At 47.2% G+C, this 18,551-nt stretch overlaps 1 protein-coding gene across 1 annotated transcript in view; it reads left to right on the forward strand.

Moving 5' to 3' along the window:
* The window catches only part of LOC149348158 (glutamate receptor ionotropic, NMDA 2B-like), a 210,749-nt gene that overhangs the window by 95,372 nt on the left and 96,826 nt on the right, over positions 1-18,551 (forward strand). The window contains exon 2 of the mRNA XM_089587966.1: positions 8,349-8,507. Coding sequence (XP_089444092.1) covers positions 8,382-8,507 — 126 coding nt within the window. The 5' untranslated portion in view covers positions 8,349-8,381. The remainder of the gene's footprint in view (positions 1-8,348; positions 8,508-18,551) is intronic.

The raw sequence follows: 18,551 nt of genomic DNA on the forward strand, positions 1-18,551 counted from the left end.
AGATAACAGATAACAAAAATCAGCCAGAAGCAGTGCAGTACAACCAAAATTGTGCAAATACAACAATACAAGACATTATTATATGTTCACTTTATAATGGTACTCATGCAATAGATATACAGGTGCATTAGAAAAAAGTTCTTTTAACCTTTTAAAAGAAAAAGAATAGCTGGTAATATTTTGTTGTGTAACTTTAAATTTATTTAATGTGTATGGCAAAGCATAGTAAAGTGTTTCAAAGCCATAGCTTGTGCGCGGATGCGGAACGTGCCAGTGTTAGCGGCATCGTGTTGTGTAATTTGAGGGATTTTCAATTAAGTTAGCGATGTCTCTAAATAACATATTGCTTTGTTTAGCCTGAACTTTATAGAACCTAAGAATGCGAAATTCGTACATTTTTCCGATCTCCATGATGTGGTATGTTGAGAAATAGGAGCTAACGTGTGACATAAAAGATACATTCACTATGGCTCTCATCGCAGCCTACTGCAATTTCAGAAGTTTATTTTTACATGCTGACGTTGTGGTTCCCCACACCAAATTACAGTAGTTAATTTGAGACCCGAATAAAACATGATATATTGCGATCTTTGTTTTAGTTGGTAATGTGCGCTGAAATTTTCTTAATACTTAATTCTTAATTTTCTATTGAAGCGTTCTCTAACAGAATGGCATTGGAAGAATAAGAGAACGGAATGTGTATGCTAAATTGAGAGATAGTTTCTGTAACCAAAACATTTTAATGTTAGAAAGTCCCGATGTTTCGGAGCTGGTTCGGCTCCCTCTTCAGAGATTACAGTAGCTGTCAGGAGCTCCCTGTCACCCCTGAAGAGAAAGCAAAGCCGAACCGGCAGCGAAACGTCGGGAATTTTTAAAAATTTAAAATTTTTGTTGCATAAAATATTTAACTGTGTGTAACGACCGAAAGAAATGAGGAAATTAAGGACGACGTGAAACAGTGACGGTGGTAAAGATATTGTCAGTTATTCCCAACCAGACAGGCAATTCTGTCGAAACGTTTCGTTCTTAGAATGTGTATGATACATACAACAAATGTGCGGAAATCTATATGCTTTCTTTATGTTTTCTCTGTGGTTTGTATGGGATTTCTTATGGTTCTTGCACGATTTTTGTGTGATGTGGATGGCTTCAAATACACTTACAGTATGAGTCGTCTGTATAGTCTGTGTAGACCCATGCTTTGTATATCGTTTCCGTAAAATGTGTTCAGGAAACATGTGGGCTTAAGGAAGTCTTCATAAGAAATTTTTCACGAAAGTGCTGATACCTAGGTACGGTGATCAGCGGCCGGCGCGAACAGTCTTACGTCGTCATATCTCTCCTGTGTCCATGTTAGTACCAAGTGTCGACCATAACGCTATCAGCTGGTTCACTGCTATGACATCTTTCGCGAGCTGTGCATGCATTTCACAGTCTGTTGGATCACATTATTTTTAGCAAGCTTGGATGCATTACTAAGAGGCGTCAAACGAACAATAAAAAGAAGAAATAATAAATGCCCAATTATTTCGTAAGCAGAGTGTGCCTGTTCGAGTAGTGCAGTGAACAGCTCCAGTAGCATCGCAAGATATCTGTACCAACGAAATACATATTTCATCATCGCCCCTGTAGAGCTAGTGCCACTTGAGCTAATTTAGTAAATTATTATATCGCGACTTGCGAAACGATGACACCAGATGCGTGCATGAAGCTGCAAGCGTGCTGTAAAATAAAAACCATGGTCATTCAAACCGATTCAGACCCAAAGTTGACAAACAATGAAATAGCTTATTCAAGATGTCTAAAAGCTCTCTCACACCTCTGCAGTGCCGTATGTGGCGATTTTGTCAGTTACACCCTACTGGATAAAACATGTTTTTATATTGCAAGAACATTCGGACGACTAAGGGCAAAAGACGGTGCTTTGGTGCCATAATTTCCTCAGTGGTGCGAATTTTGTTTCTAGAGGGAAGTTTTTTGCCCTTCTTTTTTAATTATGGCGTAGTCTTAAGCGGGTAGAAAGAGTTTTCTTCAATAAAAATAGTGTGCAATAGAATCAATAATCAGTTGCATGTTGACAGTGTGGCGGTTCCCCGTCGTAGAAGAAGCGGAAGTATCGGAAACTTTGAGAACAACGACTCAGCAGGGTGAGGAGACCGCCAAAAACCGGTCACGTGTTTGATCGCTGAAACAAGGGAGCTGGATTCCTATGACTGTAAGCTCATCGCACTTGAAATTTTCTTACTTAGTTATTTAAAATATGCCTAAAATACAGCGATTTTCCGGTTTTGTATAGTACCTCTGAAACTGTCGGCCGCCTGTAAAAGCCGCAGTGGTGACGTCGCAACAGCGCCCCTGCTGTCACCTGATTCAATTCGACATACTGGCGTGGCCGACGGGTTATAGCTTTTTGGTACACGTTTTGTCTACTCTTAGTAATGAAGCTTTCAGTGCGGCACACCAAAATGTCGAGGTACTGTTACGCCAAAGCCGTCACAACAGCACCCGTGAGAGAGGTATACCTTCGCATAAGTGGCTGTGTACGGTGAGAAGCTCCGAAGACTACGAAATCGTGCTGCGGACCCATCATAGCTAAACCGAACGCCTTTGCCTGGTGTCTTTTATCGGAGTTTTTTTCTCTGCGTGGATTGCAGAAATACTGGAGCTATTTGCGTGATCCAGGCGTATTTGTTTGCGCAACCATGCAAGCCTTTCAGGCGAGGCAGGGAATATATTTTGCGCTGTTTTTGTTCTCAGGAGCGCAAAGGAAGAGCACTGAGCTTGAGCGGATATAATGCTTATAGTTAATGAATTACTTGTTCGGTATAATTGAACATTAAAAGTTTAATTTGTGCCGTTTTTTACAAATTTCTAAATTTTGTCTCAGTATCCCTTGAAGGGTAGCTGAAGAGGTTTTAGAAATCGATTAGTTAGAAATCGATTAGCTTAAAGGTGTCGAACGTGTGGAACTTGCAGGCAAAGAATGCGAAGGCTCTTTTGGCTAGCATTAGAAATGGTGACGTAATCGGTGATTTCAACCGCGATGGCGTTCACTTTTCTCCGCAGCATTCAGCGCCGAGGGGTAGGTGCATGATGACGTCATCTACGGTACCCGTATATTTATAGCTCAGAAGATCTTTCTCTGAAGGAAAGAAGCCAACGCCATTGAAGGCAGTGCTTGCGGAGCTTTGTTTTGTTGCATCCTACAACTGATTGCTAGATGCAGCCGAAGGCAGCAGAAATTTGATCTCCCCGTTCGTGACGTCATCATCGAGCTTCTCTGCAGTCCTCCGGTGCTGTGAGAAAAAGCCTGGGATTTATACATGGATTCCGTTGCCATTTTCAATGCCAGCGAAAGAAACTTTCGCATGCTTGACCTACAGAGGTAATAGATTAGAATCCTTGAATGTCGTGGTATTCTCAAAAAGTTATACAGTTGCTCTTTAACGATGCACGCCGCAACAGGCATGCAAAAAAAAGTAAACTTATAAGGAAAACGAAAAAAGTAAGGCAGGATTTGACTACGGTTATGCCTAAAGGTCGAGCGATAGCTCTGGCCTCGCTTGAAGGGACCCGCTGCTCTTCTTATGTGGCTAATGAGTCAAGCGCGGCTACGCAGCGTATATATGCGCGCTAGACGGTGAAGTTACGTCACCTGGCCTGACAGTAGCGCCACCTCGAAGAAACTCATTTAATGTGAAATGCCAAAGGGTAAGTCACCATGGCGAACGGCAGGCACCATGGTGTACCTCTGGTAGACATGGTACACCGTAGGGTTGTAACTTGGTAAGGTAATATTTTTGGAAATGACCCGGGTCATTTCTGGAGGTCGCCACTTGTCGGGCACGCTGAATTATGGTTGAACATCGGTTTAGGTACCAATCGGCCCAGGTAAAATTTTGGGATTGGTCCGGGACAAATTTGGAAAAGATCCGGGTAATATTTGGAGATCGCCATCGTGTCGGGCGCAGTGAATAATGGTTGTACATCTGAGGTTAAACTTAAGGCTGTTGCTAAGCTTCTTATCAATGATAGTTAAAGGGGCTGCGAAACACTGCTTGGGGGGATACCGGCTATACTTCAGGTGGGTGCTTTATGTCACACAGATGCTGACTCAAAAAGAATTACAGGAATCGATGCACAGGAACGGGAGTTACCCAATGAAGAAATTTCAAAATACAAGCAAACAAAACGCTGCCCTCAACTCGATTTTGGCGGGGCTTCCCGCTCCTATTTCGCTCTCCCAATGACGGCACTTGGCGTAACCAATCAAAACAGCCTGCCAGAGCACGTCGCGGAAGTTTGTACTCCATGGTTGCCTGCTTTCTGTAACTCGTTCTTGCTGAGACTGGCAGCGTCGTTTCCATGCCAGAGCGCCCCTGGTGGTGTATTTTTATTTTACTTGCTTTGAAGGGCTTTTATCTAAGACAAACAAGTTGTTTTTGTTGATCTAATATAAAACGCAGACAGGTGACAAAATGTGTCTCTATTTATTCACACAATTTGCAGTATATTTACTGTTTGATCATCAAGCTCGCGTCAGGTGATGTCATTCATCATTAAAATCAAAGGCGCCAAACCATACACACACACACACAGGAGAAGAAAGAAAGACGAGACAGAGCGCTCTGTCTCGTCTTTCTTTCTTCTCCTGTGTGTGTGTGTGTGTGTGTGTATAGTTTGGCGCTTTTGATTTTAATGATGAATAACTACCAACTAGCCCAACAACAAGTTCTTCTAAGGTGATGTCATATCCGCTGCTGAAACCCGCCACTGTGTGGGGACACCATCAGAGCCATGAACTTGTTTTTGGGAGGACATTAAAATATTAAAAAATGGAATATACGCGGTATTACCGACGCTAATAGCACCATTATAACTCACTGTATGCGATCAACAGGCAAAACAGTCAACTAAGATTGTGTTTCTGGGCCCCTTTAAGGTCAAGGATCACACCGACACGGAGGTCGACTTTTGCATTTAGTAGATCTATCGTTCTAAAACACAGCCTACCGATGATGATGATGAAAACGTTTATTAAAGCCACAATGCCTTAATTGAAGGGAAGGCTGATCCCCCACAATGATGGAAAAAAAATCCCCCACAATGATGAGACGTGCACTTTTTGCCAATTGCGCGGCCTTTTGGAAAATCTCATCGAGGAGACGCACCCCTCTTCTTCGGTCGCCTATATATGTTCAACACATACGCACTTCTGCTAGTGCGTACAGTCAGGGACAAAAGTCTCGGGACCACGTGTTCCTCTAACGAAGCCGATAGCTCTGCTATTAGTCGGCGGCTGGAGACCACACTCGGGGGGGTAAAAGTTAAATTTTTCTTCTTTCATCTCCACAAGTGCGGTCTCCAGCCGCTGTCTGATAGTAGAGCTATAAGCTTCGTTTGAGGAACAGGGGGTCCGGAGACTTTTTTATTTATTTATTTATTTTATTTATTTATTTTATTTATTTCAATACCCTAAAGGCCTAATGCGGGCATTACATAGGGGGGGATTTATGAAAGAAAACAACAGATATAAAACACAGAATACAAACGGCTGAAAACAGAAGTAAAGTCCCCCACTGTACGTTCGATAAAAGCTGAATAAATGTATGTTCCACCTCAGTGACTATCTCCAGCTCAATTGTCACAGCCGTCCATTAATAAAACTCAATGCGAAGCTATTGAACTAGAAGAGCAGGTCCCGTTTCGCTCTCATTCACCATATAAAGTTTTTTTTTTCGTTGTGCTTTAAATGCAGCCCCGACCATTGTCTGTGTCGGCGCGTTGCCTCCACGTCGTCTGACTTCGTGATCAACGTGGAGCACCAATATTTTATCGGTGCTCCACGTGGCGGGATTGCTTTAATCCTCCCTCGAATGCGACATTAGCATTTTGTCATATCTAGTGCGAACGTAATCAGGGCGAACATAGCATGCCTCGGCACTTCGTCCAAAATTGACGCAGCCCGGATGGAATGAATTTGAGCTTCCAGCCACTCATTAAGATTCAAATGGTATGCTATCTGAGTCGCGCTGAAGCTGCCCCACCGAACTTGAACTACACATTGAATGGCACAATGACATGCAATGAAAGCTTTGCAATCGTGCAACATATGAAACTCCCAAAACCACCTGAACCACGTTTTTCATTTGCTTCATTACATAATCTTCATTATCATCTTTATAGGCAAGTTTAAGTTTACAGAAAGCAGGCCTGACGTAACACGGCGAAAATTAGAGACTACTGAAAGAGGCGCCGAACTCGCAGATTTGCGAGTGGAGGCCTACATTATGGTAGGATTGTGTAACTTATTGGGCTGCTCAAAACTTGCGGTTTGCGCAAAATAATTTAATCACAAGTTTCTATGCCATGCCACAATCTGATGTACTTTTGGAAAATTCATTAGACGAAACACGGAAATATACACAACTGATATAAAGCTACCGAAGTAAGGGCTTAGATTTTTTGGCCGCGAAGACGTTCAGAATATAATTACAGTCGAATAGGGAGACCGGCTTTGAACCTTGTGGTCATCACCTGTATGTGCTATTTTTCTGCACAGACCAGGCGTATGCGTCTCCTGTAAGTAAGAAGCAGCGCAGAATTAAGGTTCCGGGCCATATATAGAGGTAGCTAGTTTTCAGGAAATTTGATAAGTTGATGATCGTAGGGAATGTGCCAGTAAGTAGGGATCTGAAATTTGGGACAATGCCTGTACTGTCACGCTTCATGCTTTATGCGTGAAGCATGCCAGCTTCATGCTTTAAGTTAGTGTTCACGACCTGCGGTGTGGTGATCCGCAAAGCACCAAAGTCGGAAGCAGCAGCGAGCCCCATGCTCATTTTTCCGGGACTTCAGCAAGTAGAATCATGGTTATTATCACTGCCGACTCTTCCTCTTCGCTGCAAAACCTGACCTATAAAATGCTCCCTGCGTTCACACCTCCTATTACAGGTGAACCTAGAAAATCAGTGGGATGTACAAAACATTCGAAATTCCCGCGGTGGCTTCTAGTGTTCAGCGCCACATATCAAGTGGCGGCAGTCGGGCTAACTAGAAGTGCTTGTCCAGAATTCCTGTCTTAATTTTGTACACCGCGCGATGCGCATTCAGATACGCATCCTTTAGCTCGCAAGTGCAAATCTTAGAGCATTGCTCAATTGCATGTAAAAGTAGACAGCCTGGAAAAAAGAATCAAATTCAGAAGGGCAATTTTCTCATACGTAAAAGCGATGAGTGTGTTTGTCCAACTATCCTCTGCCGATTTCTTTATGGAACACCACACCGCTACAGGCGCCGCCGCGGTGGCTCAGTGGCTATGGTGCTCGGCTGCTGGCCCGAAAGACGCGGGTTCGATCCCGGCCGCGGCGGCTGAATTTCTTTGGAGGAGAAATTCGAGGCCCGTGTACTGTGCGATGTCAGTGCACGTTAAATAACCCCAGGTGGTCGAAATTTCCGGAGCCCTCCACTACGGCGTTTCTCATAGCCTTAGTCGCTTTGGGACGTTAAACCCCATAAACCAAACCACACCGCTACACATCACATTCCACCACCGCGCCACATAACGCCAGTGCATAATACGCCGCACCGTGTCACACCACACACTATACGCCACAGCGCAGCACACCACACCACGTACCGTCACTCCACGCTAGGATACACCACACTGCACCACACCAAGCCTTACCACACAGCACCCTATCACCCCTCACCACAACACAACACATCACATCACACGCCACATGGCAACAGTGCAGCATAGTCTGGAGTTCAGTACCCTAGACTTTAGACGAGATGTTTCCTAATCAATGCAGCACATAAATGTTTATTCGGCCAGTGTTTCAATATGTTTCACGGAACTTATAATAAAAAAGTGAGCAACACAAAGTGGCATTTTTTCATGGAATTTCAGCGCTAATGAGTTAGCTGTTTTAGCGCTGAGGAGATACCTACCAGCCCCTATCAGTCATGCTACACTTGCTGCATTCTAATGAGCACTAGACTAAGGCCCGGGTGCGGGTTCCGCATAAAAGTCTGGGATTTAACTCTGGGCCCCACACAGAGAAAGCGCGCTACTATAAACAAACAGTCCTAAAGTGGGACTTGGAGTGCCTCGCTCGCACGTTCGTGAACGCGACCTAAACAGGGATGCAATTTAAAGCGCGCTCTAACTGTCGAGCGGCTCATCCGTGAACGCGTAATTGGCTACAACCGTCGGCGCAGAAAGGCTTTTCTGGATGGTTTCCCATGTTGTTCTCGCTGGTGTGCGAAACGGGTGGAACGCTGTGTTTCGCTCATTAGGGATGCAAATTGACCACCCTTCGCACTCTGGTGTCGTTGCTTTGCAGTTCCCCGGACGGCGCGGTGCAGACGGCGGCGCGATGCGGGCTGCCGCCCTGTGGGCGGCGGCGGCGGCGCTCGTCACCCTGCTGTCGTCTGCGCTGCTGTTGCAGACGACGCTGCTGCTACCCGCCGCTACGCAGGCGTCGGCCAACTTCGTACAGCAGGCAAGTGGATTACTCAGGCCTTTGGAATCCACTGACTGCACCTGAAGATCATATAAAAAAAAAAGGAAGCTTCCAATGAACATTCCACCAAACGAACAAAACCAAATTAACATTCCAAACCCTTGGTTGCATCGGCTGGAAAAAGTACACACCGTATGGTTGCACACTAAACCCGCTCTGTTGTATCAAGGCCTTCTTCAACATCGGCTACTTGTTATTCTTGAATTTCGTCTTCTAGGTTTACACGGCTGATATTGAAAAGATATAAGCCGCCACGGTGGCTCAGGGGTTATTCCGCTCGGTCGGCTGTTGACCCGGAGGACGCGGGTTAGATCCCGACCGTGGCGGTGGAATTTCGATGGAAGTGAAATTCTAGAGGCCTGTGTACTGTGCGATGTCAGTGCACGTTAAAGAACTCCAGGTGGTAGAAATTTCCGGAGCCCTTCACTATGGCGTGCCTCATAGCCTGAGCTGCTTTGGGACGTTAAACTCCAATTAACCAATGAACCAACCATAAGATATACTTCTATATACATGGCTATGCACACAGTGTACGCTATCCGGGGCCAAGTATTCAGTACTCTTTAAAAGATATGGGTTATCTATGGGTGAGTAATCCGGGATATGGGTTCGACATAGGTTAGAGGCTAAAGATACGAATTTAAAGACATATGATAAAGATTGTCATCAGGTAAGCATTGCAGTGCGGATGCCACAGAAGTGTTGCCGCGATATGTCGAAGAAAAACTGGGTCTACAGTTATCTAGTGTGCAAGGTTTAGAACGCATTTCTGCGTGAAAAAAAAAGACATCTACTTCTGTCAGCCGCGGACGGTGGACATTGCCACTGGAAATGGGACTGCCACGTGTGGCGAACTTTTGGGAGGCAGGAAACGCACTCACAACCAGCAAGCATAACTCTGCTGTGTTCGACGTTTACCAATTCTGGAAAGCTCGGAGCCGGCTGTTCGGCCGCATGAAATGGGAGAGTTATTTTACTGTACCACTGTGAACGCCGTATGTCGAAATCTGGCCGTTTCTGATTACCAGCTTCCAGAGGCTACTAGAGGTCAGTGACATTGATCGCCGAATATAGGCACTGATGTAAGCCGTTTACGGTTCACGGCACGTTTCGAGCATTAGTGACCAGTCTCTTTTTTTTTTTTTTGCTACTGCAGTCGGCGAGACAATCTGCCGGCTTTTAAATTTTAGACGAAACTTTGTGCAGAAGCACAAGCAGTCGGAAACATGCGTCATAAAAGCAGGAACGCCAGGACGTAGACCGAAAAAAAAACGCAGTCAAGCGCTTCTGTCTACGCCCCGTCGTTTCTTTCACCGTGGCGCTCCTTTTTACCTTTCATGGGGTTCAACGCCCCAAAGCGACTCAGGCTGTGAGGGGCGCCGTAGAAGACTTTCGCCATGGCGCATAGTAAATTAAAGGCACGGAGTGATCGTACCTGCCAAACAAGCTGATGCCTTTCTGGAGCCGATTGATCTCCATGCGCTCTGATTAACGTGCGTTCTCACTATTGATGAAAGGGCTCGGAAAAAAAACCAAAATTTTTGAAAAATAAAGCGTTTTTCGCGATTTTTTCCCGAAGAGTGAAAAACAGGAAAAAAAACGAACATTGTCTAGAGGGGTAATAAATCGAGTATTGGACAATAATCTCAGCGATCATTAAAAATTGAATGGCTGCGTCAAAAAAAATAAAAATTGAAAAAGCGTGCTTCATTCAGTAGGAAGCTAAAGTTCCAAAGAATGTCCAAAGTATTTTGGGGTTCAGCCACATAAAGAGCGCGAAACCAGGATGAGACAAGAAAAGGCATACAGCAACTCCGCCGCTGACTTTCAATTGCTTATTTCTTGCTGAGGCACTATTTAGGTATTGGCAACGTACGAATGAACGTACAAACGTACGTCACAAAGTTGGCAATGAAACGTGCAACACTGTAACTGCATTTCAGTCTTTCTTGCCTCGTACATCACGCGAATGGAACCACCTTCCCGCAGATATCGTCGACATAAGTGACAACCAGCATTTTCGTTCTGCACTAGCTAACATTGTATAACAGGAATATGAAAATACTTTGTTCTGTATCATGCATTGCATCTGTTTATGTATTTTCTTGTTTTGTAACCACTCCCCTCTTTAATGCCTTTGGCCTTGAGGGTTCAATAAATGAAATGAAATGAAATGTGGGTACATCAATCGTGCCTCTGCAAGAAATATACACTTGGAAGTTAGCGGCAGTGTTGCTGTGCGCCGTTCCCTGTCCTGTCGTTACTTCGCGCTGTTTGCTTGGCTGAACCCCGAAATATTTACGAAATATTCTCAGCTTCATTGTTTTACTTGGCGCAGTGAGCTTCTGAAAGCGTACACTACAGGATATTACTTCACTTGACTGGCTTCTGTAGAGATGTAACCACGCGGGGTCCTCGAAAGACGGTCGTTCAGAGAACGAACGGACCACCCTCCGGTGACCACTTATCGCTCCTTTCGTTCTTGGTGCGAATGATCCTTCTTGGCCTCACAAGGGCTGGGAACACACACGCCACCAAGTGGCCCTCTTTGGGAATCCAGAGCACTAAACAATATGGCATGTATGTGACAAAGAGTTCATACAAAGCATTTTAGGTGTCACACTTCGGGTGTACCTGAATATAAATTACTGTAATTATTGCAGTTTTGAGTATCTTCCATACATTTCCATTATTCCTAGAGAAATTATGCTTTTCCCTCTTTTCTTCTCTCAGCATTCAAAATCTCCGGAAATTTTACACCTGTAATTCTGACCGGCGTTCGTATGAAGGCTTTCTCCTTGCGCCTATGCTCAATCTCGCTTCTCGAAGCCGACTGGAAGATACGAGTACGTGGCAACCACTCCTTGACGTGCGTGGTTTGGTTGTGAGCGAGTGAGAATGGCACGCTTGTATGCTCCTAGATTCTACGCAGCTGGACCAAGCAGGGATGTCTAGTATACGCTGAAATATCGTACCTGGATCACTGGGCCACCACCAGTGCCACGCACTTAGGGCTGCTAAAGATGGCGACGTAGTCCACCCATATAAAAGACCGTTCCTCACAGTCGATCAACGTTGCTTCGCAGAACTGCGCGGTGACCATTCTAAGTGCTCTAGGAGTGACAAGAAGAGAAGAGGGGGCTGGTGAGGGTGGACGAGTTAGGTAAAAAACGCTAGTAGAGCGTATCCTATAGCTTAAATCGGGGACTCAGTAACTCAGGGGACGATTTGCAAAACATGATCCATGACCCAGAGAATGGCGAGTCTAAAAATTAATCTGCAAAAATCTAAAGTAATATTCGATATTCTCGGATGAGCACAACAGTATAAGATTAGCAGCTAAGATTCGCTGCTGTTAGTATCAGGCAGGTAGTAACTTTACTTACGCCAGGTAGTAACCCCCGACATGTACCACTGGTTTTACTTCGTTAGCAGTTTAGGCGGCGAAAAACCTTACCTTGTGTGTGTGTGTGTGTGCGTGCGTGCTTGTGTCTGTTTATGATTGATGATATATGGGCGTTTAACGTCCCAAAGCGACTAATTTCGACCACTTGCGGTTCTTTAGCGTGCACTGATATTGCACAGTACACGAACCCCTAGAATTTCGCCTCCACCGAAATTCGACCACCGCGGCCGGGATCGAAATTGTGCGCGTGTGCTTGTGTGTGTGTGTGTGCTCGTGTGTGTGATTGCGCGTGCGCGTGTTCGCTAATTATGCACAGACGCACCTAGATCGGTTGGTGTAGTGGGGCAGCCATGAAAGTTGTATGTTTAGGGATGTTAGGTTGTGCGAGTGCGACGTGCGTGGTCGACGCCACCGCGGCAGACGACGACACCACCATCTCGCAGAAGAACACGTATACTTTTATCACTGTCAAAGGTAGGCACGAAAAATTAAAGAGAAAAGACGAAGCAACGAAACAGCTCGGAGAAGTCGGCACGACGGCAGGTGGTTTTGCATAAATTATAATCGAACTACTCACAGGAGGTGCCGCTACTGGCTGGCGCGGCTCTCAGGTTCCCCCGACTGCTGCGAGAGCGGCCTTCGATGGAGTGTTCTTTGTGTTTACTCTTTTTTCTATCCCCACAGGACCGTCCTCGGCGTGTGTTTGAAGTACGGGAAAGTAAAGAGCAAAAAAATTAAAGCAGAATGTTAGAGAAGAAAGAAAGGACAGCCGTATTTTATCGTTAGTGCCTGTTGAGTCTGGCGCGTTTTTCGAACTTTGCGTGTTGTGTTCTTCCCTTGTTCGTTGCATTTCTTCGCTAGCACGGGCCACGCGAAGCAAACAATAGACAGTCCCCAATAAACAGATGCATGCAAATTTTCGAAGCGGGCAGCTTACGAAGCGGAAAGCGATACGCGAGACAGCGAGGCCCGAAGCGCTGCAAGCACACTATCGGGAGCAAACGATGCGAGAAAGCGTTGACTTTCTGCACGCATAAGCAAGCGTGCGAAAAGTTTTTCGTGGCTCATTGCAGGGGGGGGGGGGGTAATGCCATTGCCTTTATGGCCGACAAATGATTTTCATTGCAATAAGGAATAAGAAAAGAACGCAACAGGCAGTGTAGAGATCAATGGGCGAGGGCTAGGGTTTGGAACTATTCGCATATCAATTTCCGCTTAACGCCACCTGCAACGATGTGCAGTGTGGAAACAATGCTTTGCCTACCATTATGACATGTGTGACGTAACGTACAAGCCAGCTGTAGCGGAAGGTTACAGAGAAAGGCGTGCAAAGGATAGGAGCGAATAAACTGCATTGGCAAATTTCCAGCGGGTAATGAGACAACACAAACGGCCGTTTCGAGGCCATATATTGCTTCTATCTGCGTGATGAATCGACAGCTTTGTCTCCGCTTCAAGGGCGGAGGGTTCGAAGGCAGAATGTGCGCGATGAGAAATAGTTGGTTGACGCAGAAGCTATCCGAGTCATAAAACTGCAAGTAAACAACCGAAATCCCCCCCCCCCCCCCCCCCATACTTTCTGGGCCCACATACATACAGTTATGGCATAGGCCCCAAACTTTCTGCGGCGTAAACTTTGAAATTCCACGAATTGATCCTGGAAACTCCCCGGGAGACATTAAATAACGCGTTAGAATGCACCTCACGTCCTATTCAGAATAGGGGGAATCCTTTTTTGTCCCCTGGCTTTTGAACGTCGCAAAAGCGACCATCGCTGCCGGCGTTAGAGCCAATATAAGAAAGCAGCTTTTTAGTGCCCTTGGGGCAAAGCATGCCGCGTGGAAAGTGCAAAGTTGTAGACGGATATGAATATGGGTATGGGAAGAAGTCGGTATGAATCGTTGAGAAAGAGAAGACATTGAAATATTTGGGACGCCATTCCATTTTTAGAGAGAGAGAGCTAATTAATGAAAAACAGATTTTAGCCGGCGTGAATATTGGCTGACCTGCTACTCTGCGTAGGGGAGAAAATAGTGGAGTTAAGATGAAAGAAGGGTGGTAGAAATGAGCGCGGAAATTAGTTTAGTTTAGTTTATGGGGTTTAACGTCCCAAAGCGACTAAGGCTATGAGAGACGCCGTAGTGGAGGGCTCCGGAAATTTCGACCACCTGGGGTTCTTTAACGTGCACTGACATCGCACAGTACACGGGCCTCGAATTTCTCCTCCAAAGAAATTCAGCCGCCGCGGCCGGGATCGAACCCGCGTCTTTCGGGCCAGCAGCCGAGCACCATAGCCACTGAGCCACCGCGGCGGCTGAGCGCGGAAATTGAAGAGGGTTGCAACGCAATAGTTCACTGCATGATGGCTTCTTTGGATGAGACCGAAGTCATGTTTGGTGCATGTACAGCGGGGTCATAAAGTGTTCGGGCAATTTAAAGTTCGTCTAAAAGACCAATATAATCTAAACAGGCAAATAAGAATTTAATTGCACGTCGCTGCTGTCTGTAACACCCTAAAGGACCCAATATAGAGTCCACTGTGAGTGACACTTGGTGACGGACTGCATACATTGTTCATAGTGCGCACGTTTGTTGGCTTACGCTAGACGTTCGAAGAGAATGTGAAGTACAATCTCAATTGAGCCGCAGTTGTCACAATACGGACTGTTCATCAATCCCATCCCATCCCATCCCGTCCCGTCCCGTCCCATCCCATCCCGTTCCATCCCATCCCGTCTCGCCTCATCCCATACCATACCATACCATACCATACCATACCATACCATACCATACCATACCATACCATACCATACCATACCATACCATACCATACCATACCATCCCATTCCATCCCGTCCCGTCCCGTCCCGTCCCGTCCCGTCCCATCCCATCCCATCCCATCCATCCCATTCCATTCCGTCCGATACCCTCCAATCCCATTTTTATGCAGGTTTAGTGAAGCCTTTGCCACACACGCTTCGCTCTCTTCACGCTTCGCCTATGTCCTTATATTGTGGCAAATAATTGAAGCGACTTTGACGAAAAGTAAGCGCCCAAGAAGAAGGGGACAAGCGGTAGAGAGAAAGGACAAAGCGTTGACTTGCTCTGAAGCTCTGACGTTCTGAAGCCAACAAATAAACAGAGATGAACTCAACGCATATGCAAGCAAATTTCCTCCAGGAAAGCCATTTTCTTATCATGAGCAACCAACTAGCCCAAGAACCGACCTTGTTAATTGAAATGATTCATATTTCCATCTTACCGTTTTTCCTACTGATGTCCGTAACAACGAGAGCATAAAAAATAGGATGTGGTTACTAATTGAGATTTTCGCGCAAAATGCTTACTGTCGTCCGGTCGCTGTGTTGAATGCAGCGAAAGACGCACACGGTACTTTAAGACTTCGTTTATTTAAAGCCGATGAGGGTGCGACCAGCGTCGACCGAGGAAGGAGCCGAACTGGCCGCCCGAAGAAAGGAGGGAGCGGAGAAGCGTCCACGGGAGGGAGTGGCTTCCCAAAACAGGAGGAGGATGCGGGGGCGCACCATGGGGGGGCATCTGGCGACAGCGTGCGACGAAGGGCAAGTGGTCGTTAGGAGGAGGATGCGAGTGGTCGTTAGGAGGAGGATGCGAGTGGTCGTTAGGAGGAGGATGCGGGGGCGCACACACACAAAAGCAATAAGGGGACACAACACTTCCTTCCCCCTTAGAAAGTTGCCTGGTATCGTGCAGGGGGTCGGCGCTCACGCGTGGAGGCGCGCTGGCTTTGTGCGCTCGGGGGAGAAACACTTGTAGGCTGGCTGTTGTTCGCTGTGTCTCCTAGGTCTGTCCTGGGCGAAGTCTCTTCTTCCGGGAAGAGGTGCCAGGCTATGTGGGAAGATGGTGCACGTGTTCTCTCCGCTGGCGGACAGCTCTCAGACGGCGTCGTAAATCTACGCCGCTGGTTGAGATGTCGGCGTGCTACTGTGCCATGTATGTTGACGAGCCAAGAGCGCAGGCCTATGCGTCTGACAATTGTAGCTTCCTCCCAGCGTGGCTTTTTCAGAAACTGTCGGGCGAGGACGCGCTGCCCCTCATGAAGCGTGCCGCAGCGCAGAATTGCTTTTTCTTCCCGGAACGTCTCTGCCTTTGGCTCGGGGAGGATGGCTGTGAGCTGGGTTCGCATTTCACGCTCGAACATCATTTTCGAGGGGGTCTCGCCTGTTGTGCTCTGAACCGTCGTGTGCTGCTTGAAGAGAAAGCGCGCAAGGCGGCGCTGCAGCGAGCCTGTCTGATCTCTTTCAAGGGCGCGTTTTAGCTCGGCTACGTAGCGCTCGGCTTGTCCGTTTGTCGCTGGGTGGTAGGGGGCCGATGTAACTGATGAGATCCCGTTGTCGCGATAAAACTTGAGGATCTCCGCAGACACAAACGGTGTTCCGTTGTCCGACACTACCTTGCGCGGCAGGCCGAACGTTGCAAATAGTGATCGGAGGTTGTCAATGACTGCTGCCGAAGTCGTCTGTCCCATTTGCCTTATCTCAAGCCACTTTGTGTAGGCATCTACGACCACAAGGAAAGTGCAGCCCTCAATTGGTCCTGCAAAATCAATGTGCAGTGTGTGCCATGGTGTGTCTGGCTTTTCCCATTCTGGGACAGGAGCTTTCGGCGGGGCGCTCCGGCTGCTCTGGCAAGGCTTGCATTCTCGCACCACTGTTTCGATGTCGTTGTCAATGCCAGGCCACCACATGTAGCTTCTGGCACACTTTTTCATTGCAACGATGCCCCGATGTCCGGCGTGGATGAGAGACATAGCTTGTGCGCGTAGTTCTCTCGGCATCACAACTCGGGACCCAAATATGATGCAGCCGCGATGGGTGCTCAACTCTGTAGCTCGCCTGCGGTAAGCGTCGAAGTTGTCCCCTTTGAGTTTATGCACGTTGCCTTGTTGAACAGCTGTGTAAACTAGCCGGAGAGCTGCGCACTTCTGCGTAGATGCTGCAACTGTGCCTGCTGTAAGCGGAGGTTCTGGCAGTGCTTCGAACATCAAAACGTCTCCTGGTGGAAATGGTTCGTCACCAGTTGCGTCTAGTGGCAGACGGCTTAGCGCATCGGCGTTTTGATGTTTACTCCCATTGCGGTAGACCAGAGCGTAGTCGTACGCTGAGAGTTTGATGCACCAACGTGTCATTCGCGGAGACAAAGTTGGTGGCATAGGCCTTTGTGGTCCCAGAATGCCCAATAGCGGTCGGTGATCGGTTATAAAGGTCACCTTCCGGCCGGCAATGTACTGGTGAAAATGTGTCGCCGCGTAGACGATGGCTAGCCCTTCTTTGTCAAGTTGCGCGTAGTTGCGTTCTGCTTGCGACAACGTACGTGAGGCGAAGGCGATGGGAGCTTCCCTTCCTTGCTCGTCAGTTTGCGATAGAACCGCGCCGACTCCGTACGGTGATGCGTCGCAAGCCAAAAGCAGAGGCTTCCTTTCGTCGTAGTGGCGGAGGACTGTACATCTTCGAATCAGGTCTTTCAGGGCATCGAATGACTGCTGATGGCGTGGCGACCATGTCCATGTCACATCTTTCCGAAGGAGTTGGTATAAGTCGTTGGCCACGGTAGCTCTTTGTTCCAAGAACCGGTCGTAGAACGTCAAGAGTCCGAGAAAAGCCTGTAGCTCCTGCTTGTTTGTTGGAGCTCGTGCTTCTGTGATCGCTCGCACTTTGTCCTCGGTAGGGTGAATGCCTTCCGCATCAATTCGGTGTCCCAGAAATTGCACCTCTGGCACCGCAAAACAGCATTTCACTTTGCTTATGCGCAAATTTGCGTTTGATAGCCTTTCGAGAACGAGCTCTAGGCGCACTGCATGCTCTTCAGTGGAAGTGCCACTGATGATGACATCATCAAGGTAGACACAAACTCCTGGGAGGCCCTGAAGAACTGTCTCCATGAATTTTTGAAATATGGCTGGGGCTGCAGCTACGCCAAAAGGCAGTCGCTTGACTTTGTACAAGCCCTTGAGTGTGTTAATTGCCAATAATTCAGCAGTTGACTCGCTCACCTTCAGCTGCTGATACGCCTGGGTGAGGTCCAATGTGCTGAAGACTCTTGCGCCACGCAGTACACTGAATACTTCTTCAGGTGTCGGTAGCGGGTAAGAGGACGCTTTAGTCGCAAGATTGACGGTGCTCCGGTAGTCTCCGCAGAGGCGTACGGTTCCGTTCTTCTTGCGAACTACGACAAGTGGTGTGGCCCATTCTGAATGCTGCGTCGGCTCGATGACACCTTGCTGCTCCAGTTTGTCCAACTCTTTTTCAACTGAATCTCGGAGAGCAAACGGCACCGGCCTGGCCTTCAGAAATTTGGGTTGCGCGTTGTCCAACAACTCCAGTGTGACCGGGGGCCCTTCGTTTCCTGGAATCTCTTCCGAGAATACTCTTTCGTATTTCTCTTGCAGTTGCTCAACCATGTTCTGGCTCGGCGTCTGGTGTATGCCGCATATCATCACGCCTAGTGGAGAAAACCAGTTTCTCCCTAGAAGGCTTGATCCTGTGCCCTTCACAACAAGCAGAGGTAGCGTATGGGTCTGGCCGTTGTAGTTAACCTGCACGTTGGCAGAGCCCAATAGTGGCAGATTCTGTCCTGAC

Source organism: Amblyomma mixtum, chromosome 4 (genome assembly GCF_055824585.1).
Source record: "Amblyomma mixtum isolate Tamu chromosome 4, ASM5582458v1, whole genome shotgun sequence".
In the NCBI taxonomy this organism is placed as follows: Eukaryota; Metazoa; Arthropoda; class Arachnida; order Ixodida; family Ixodidae; genus Amblyomma; species Amblyomma mixtum.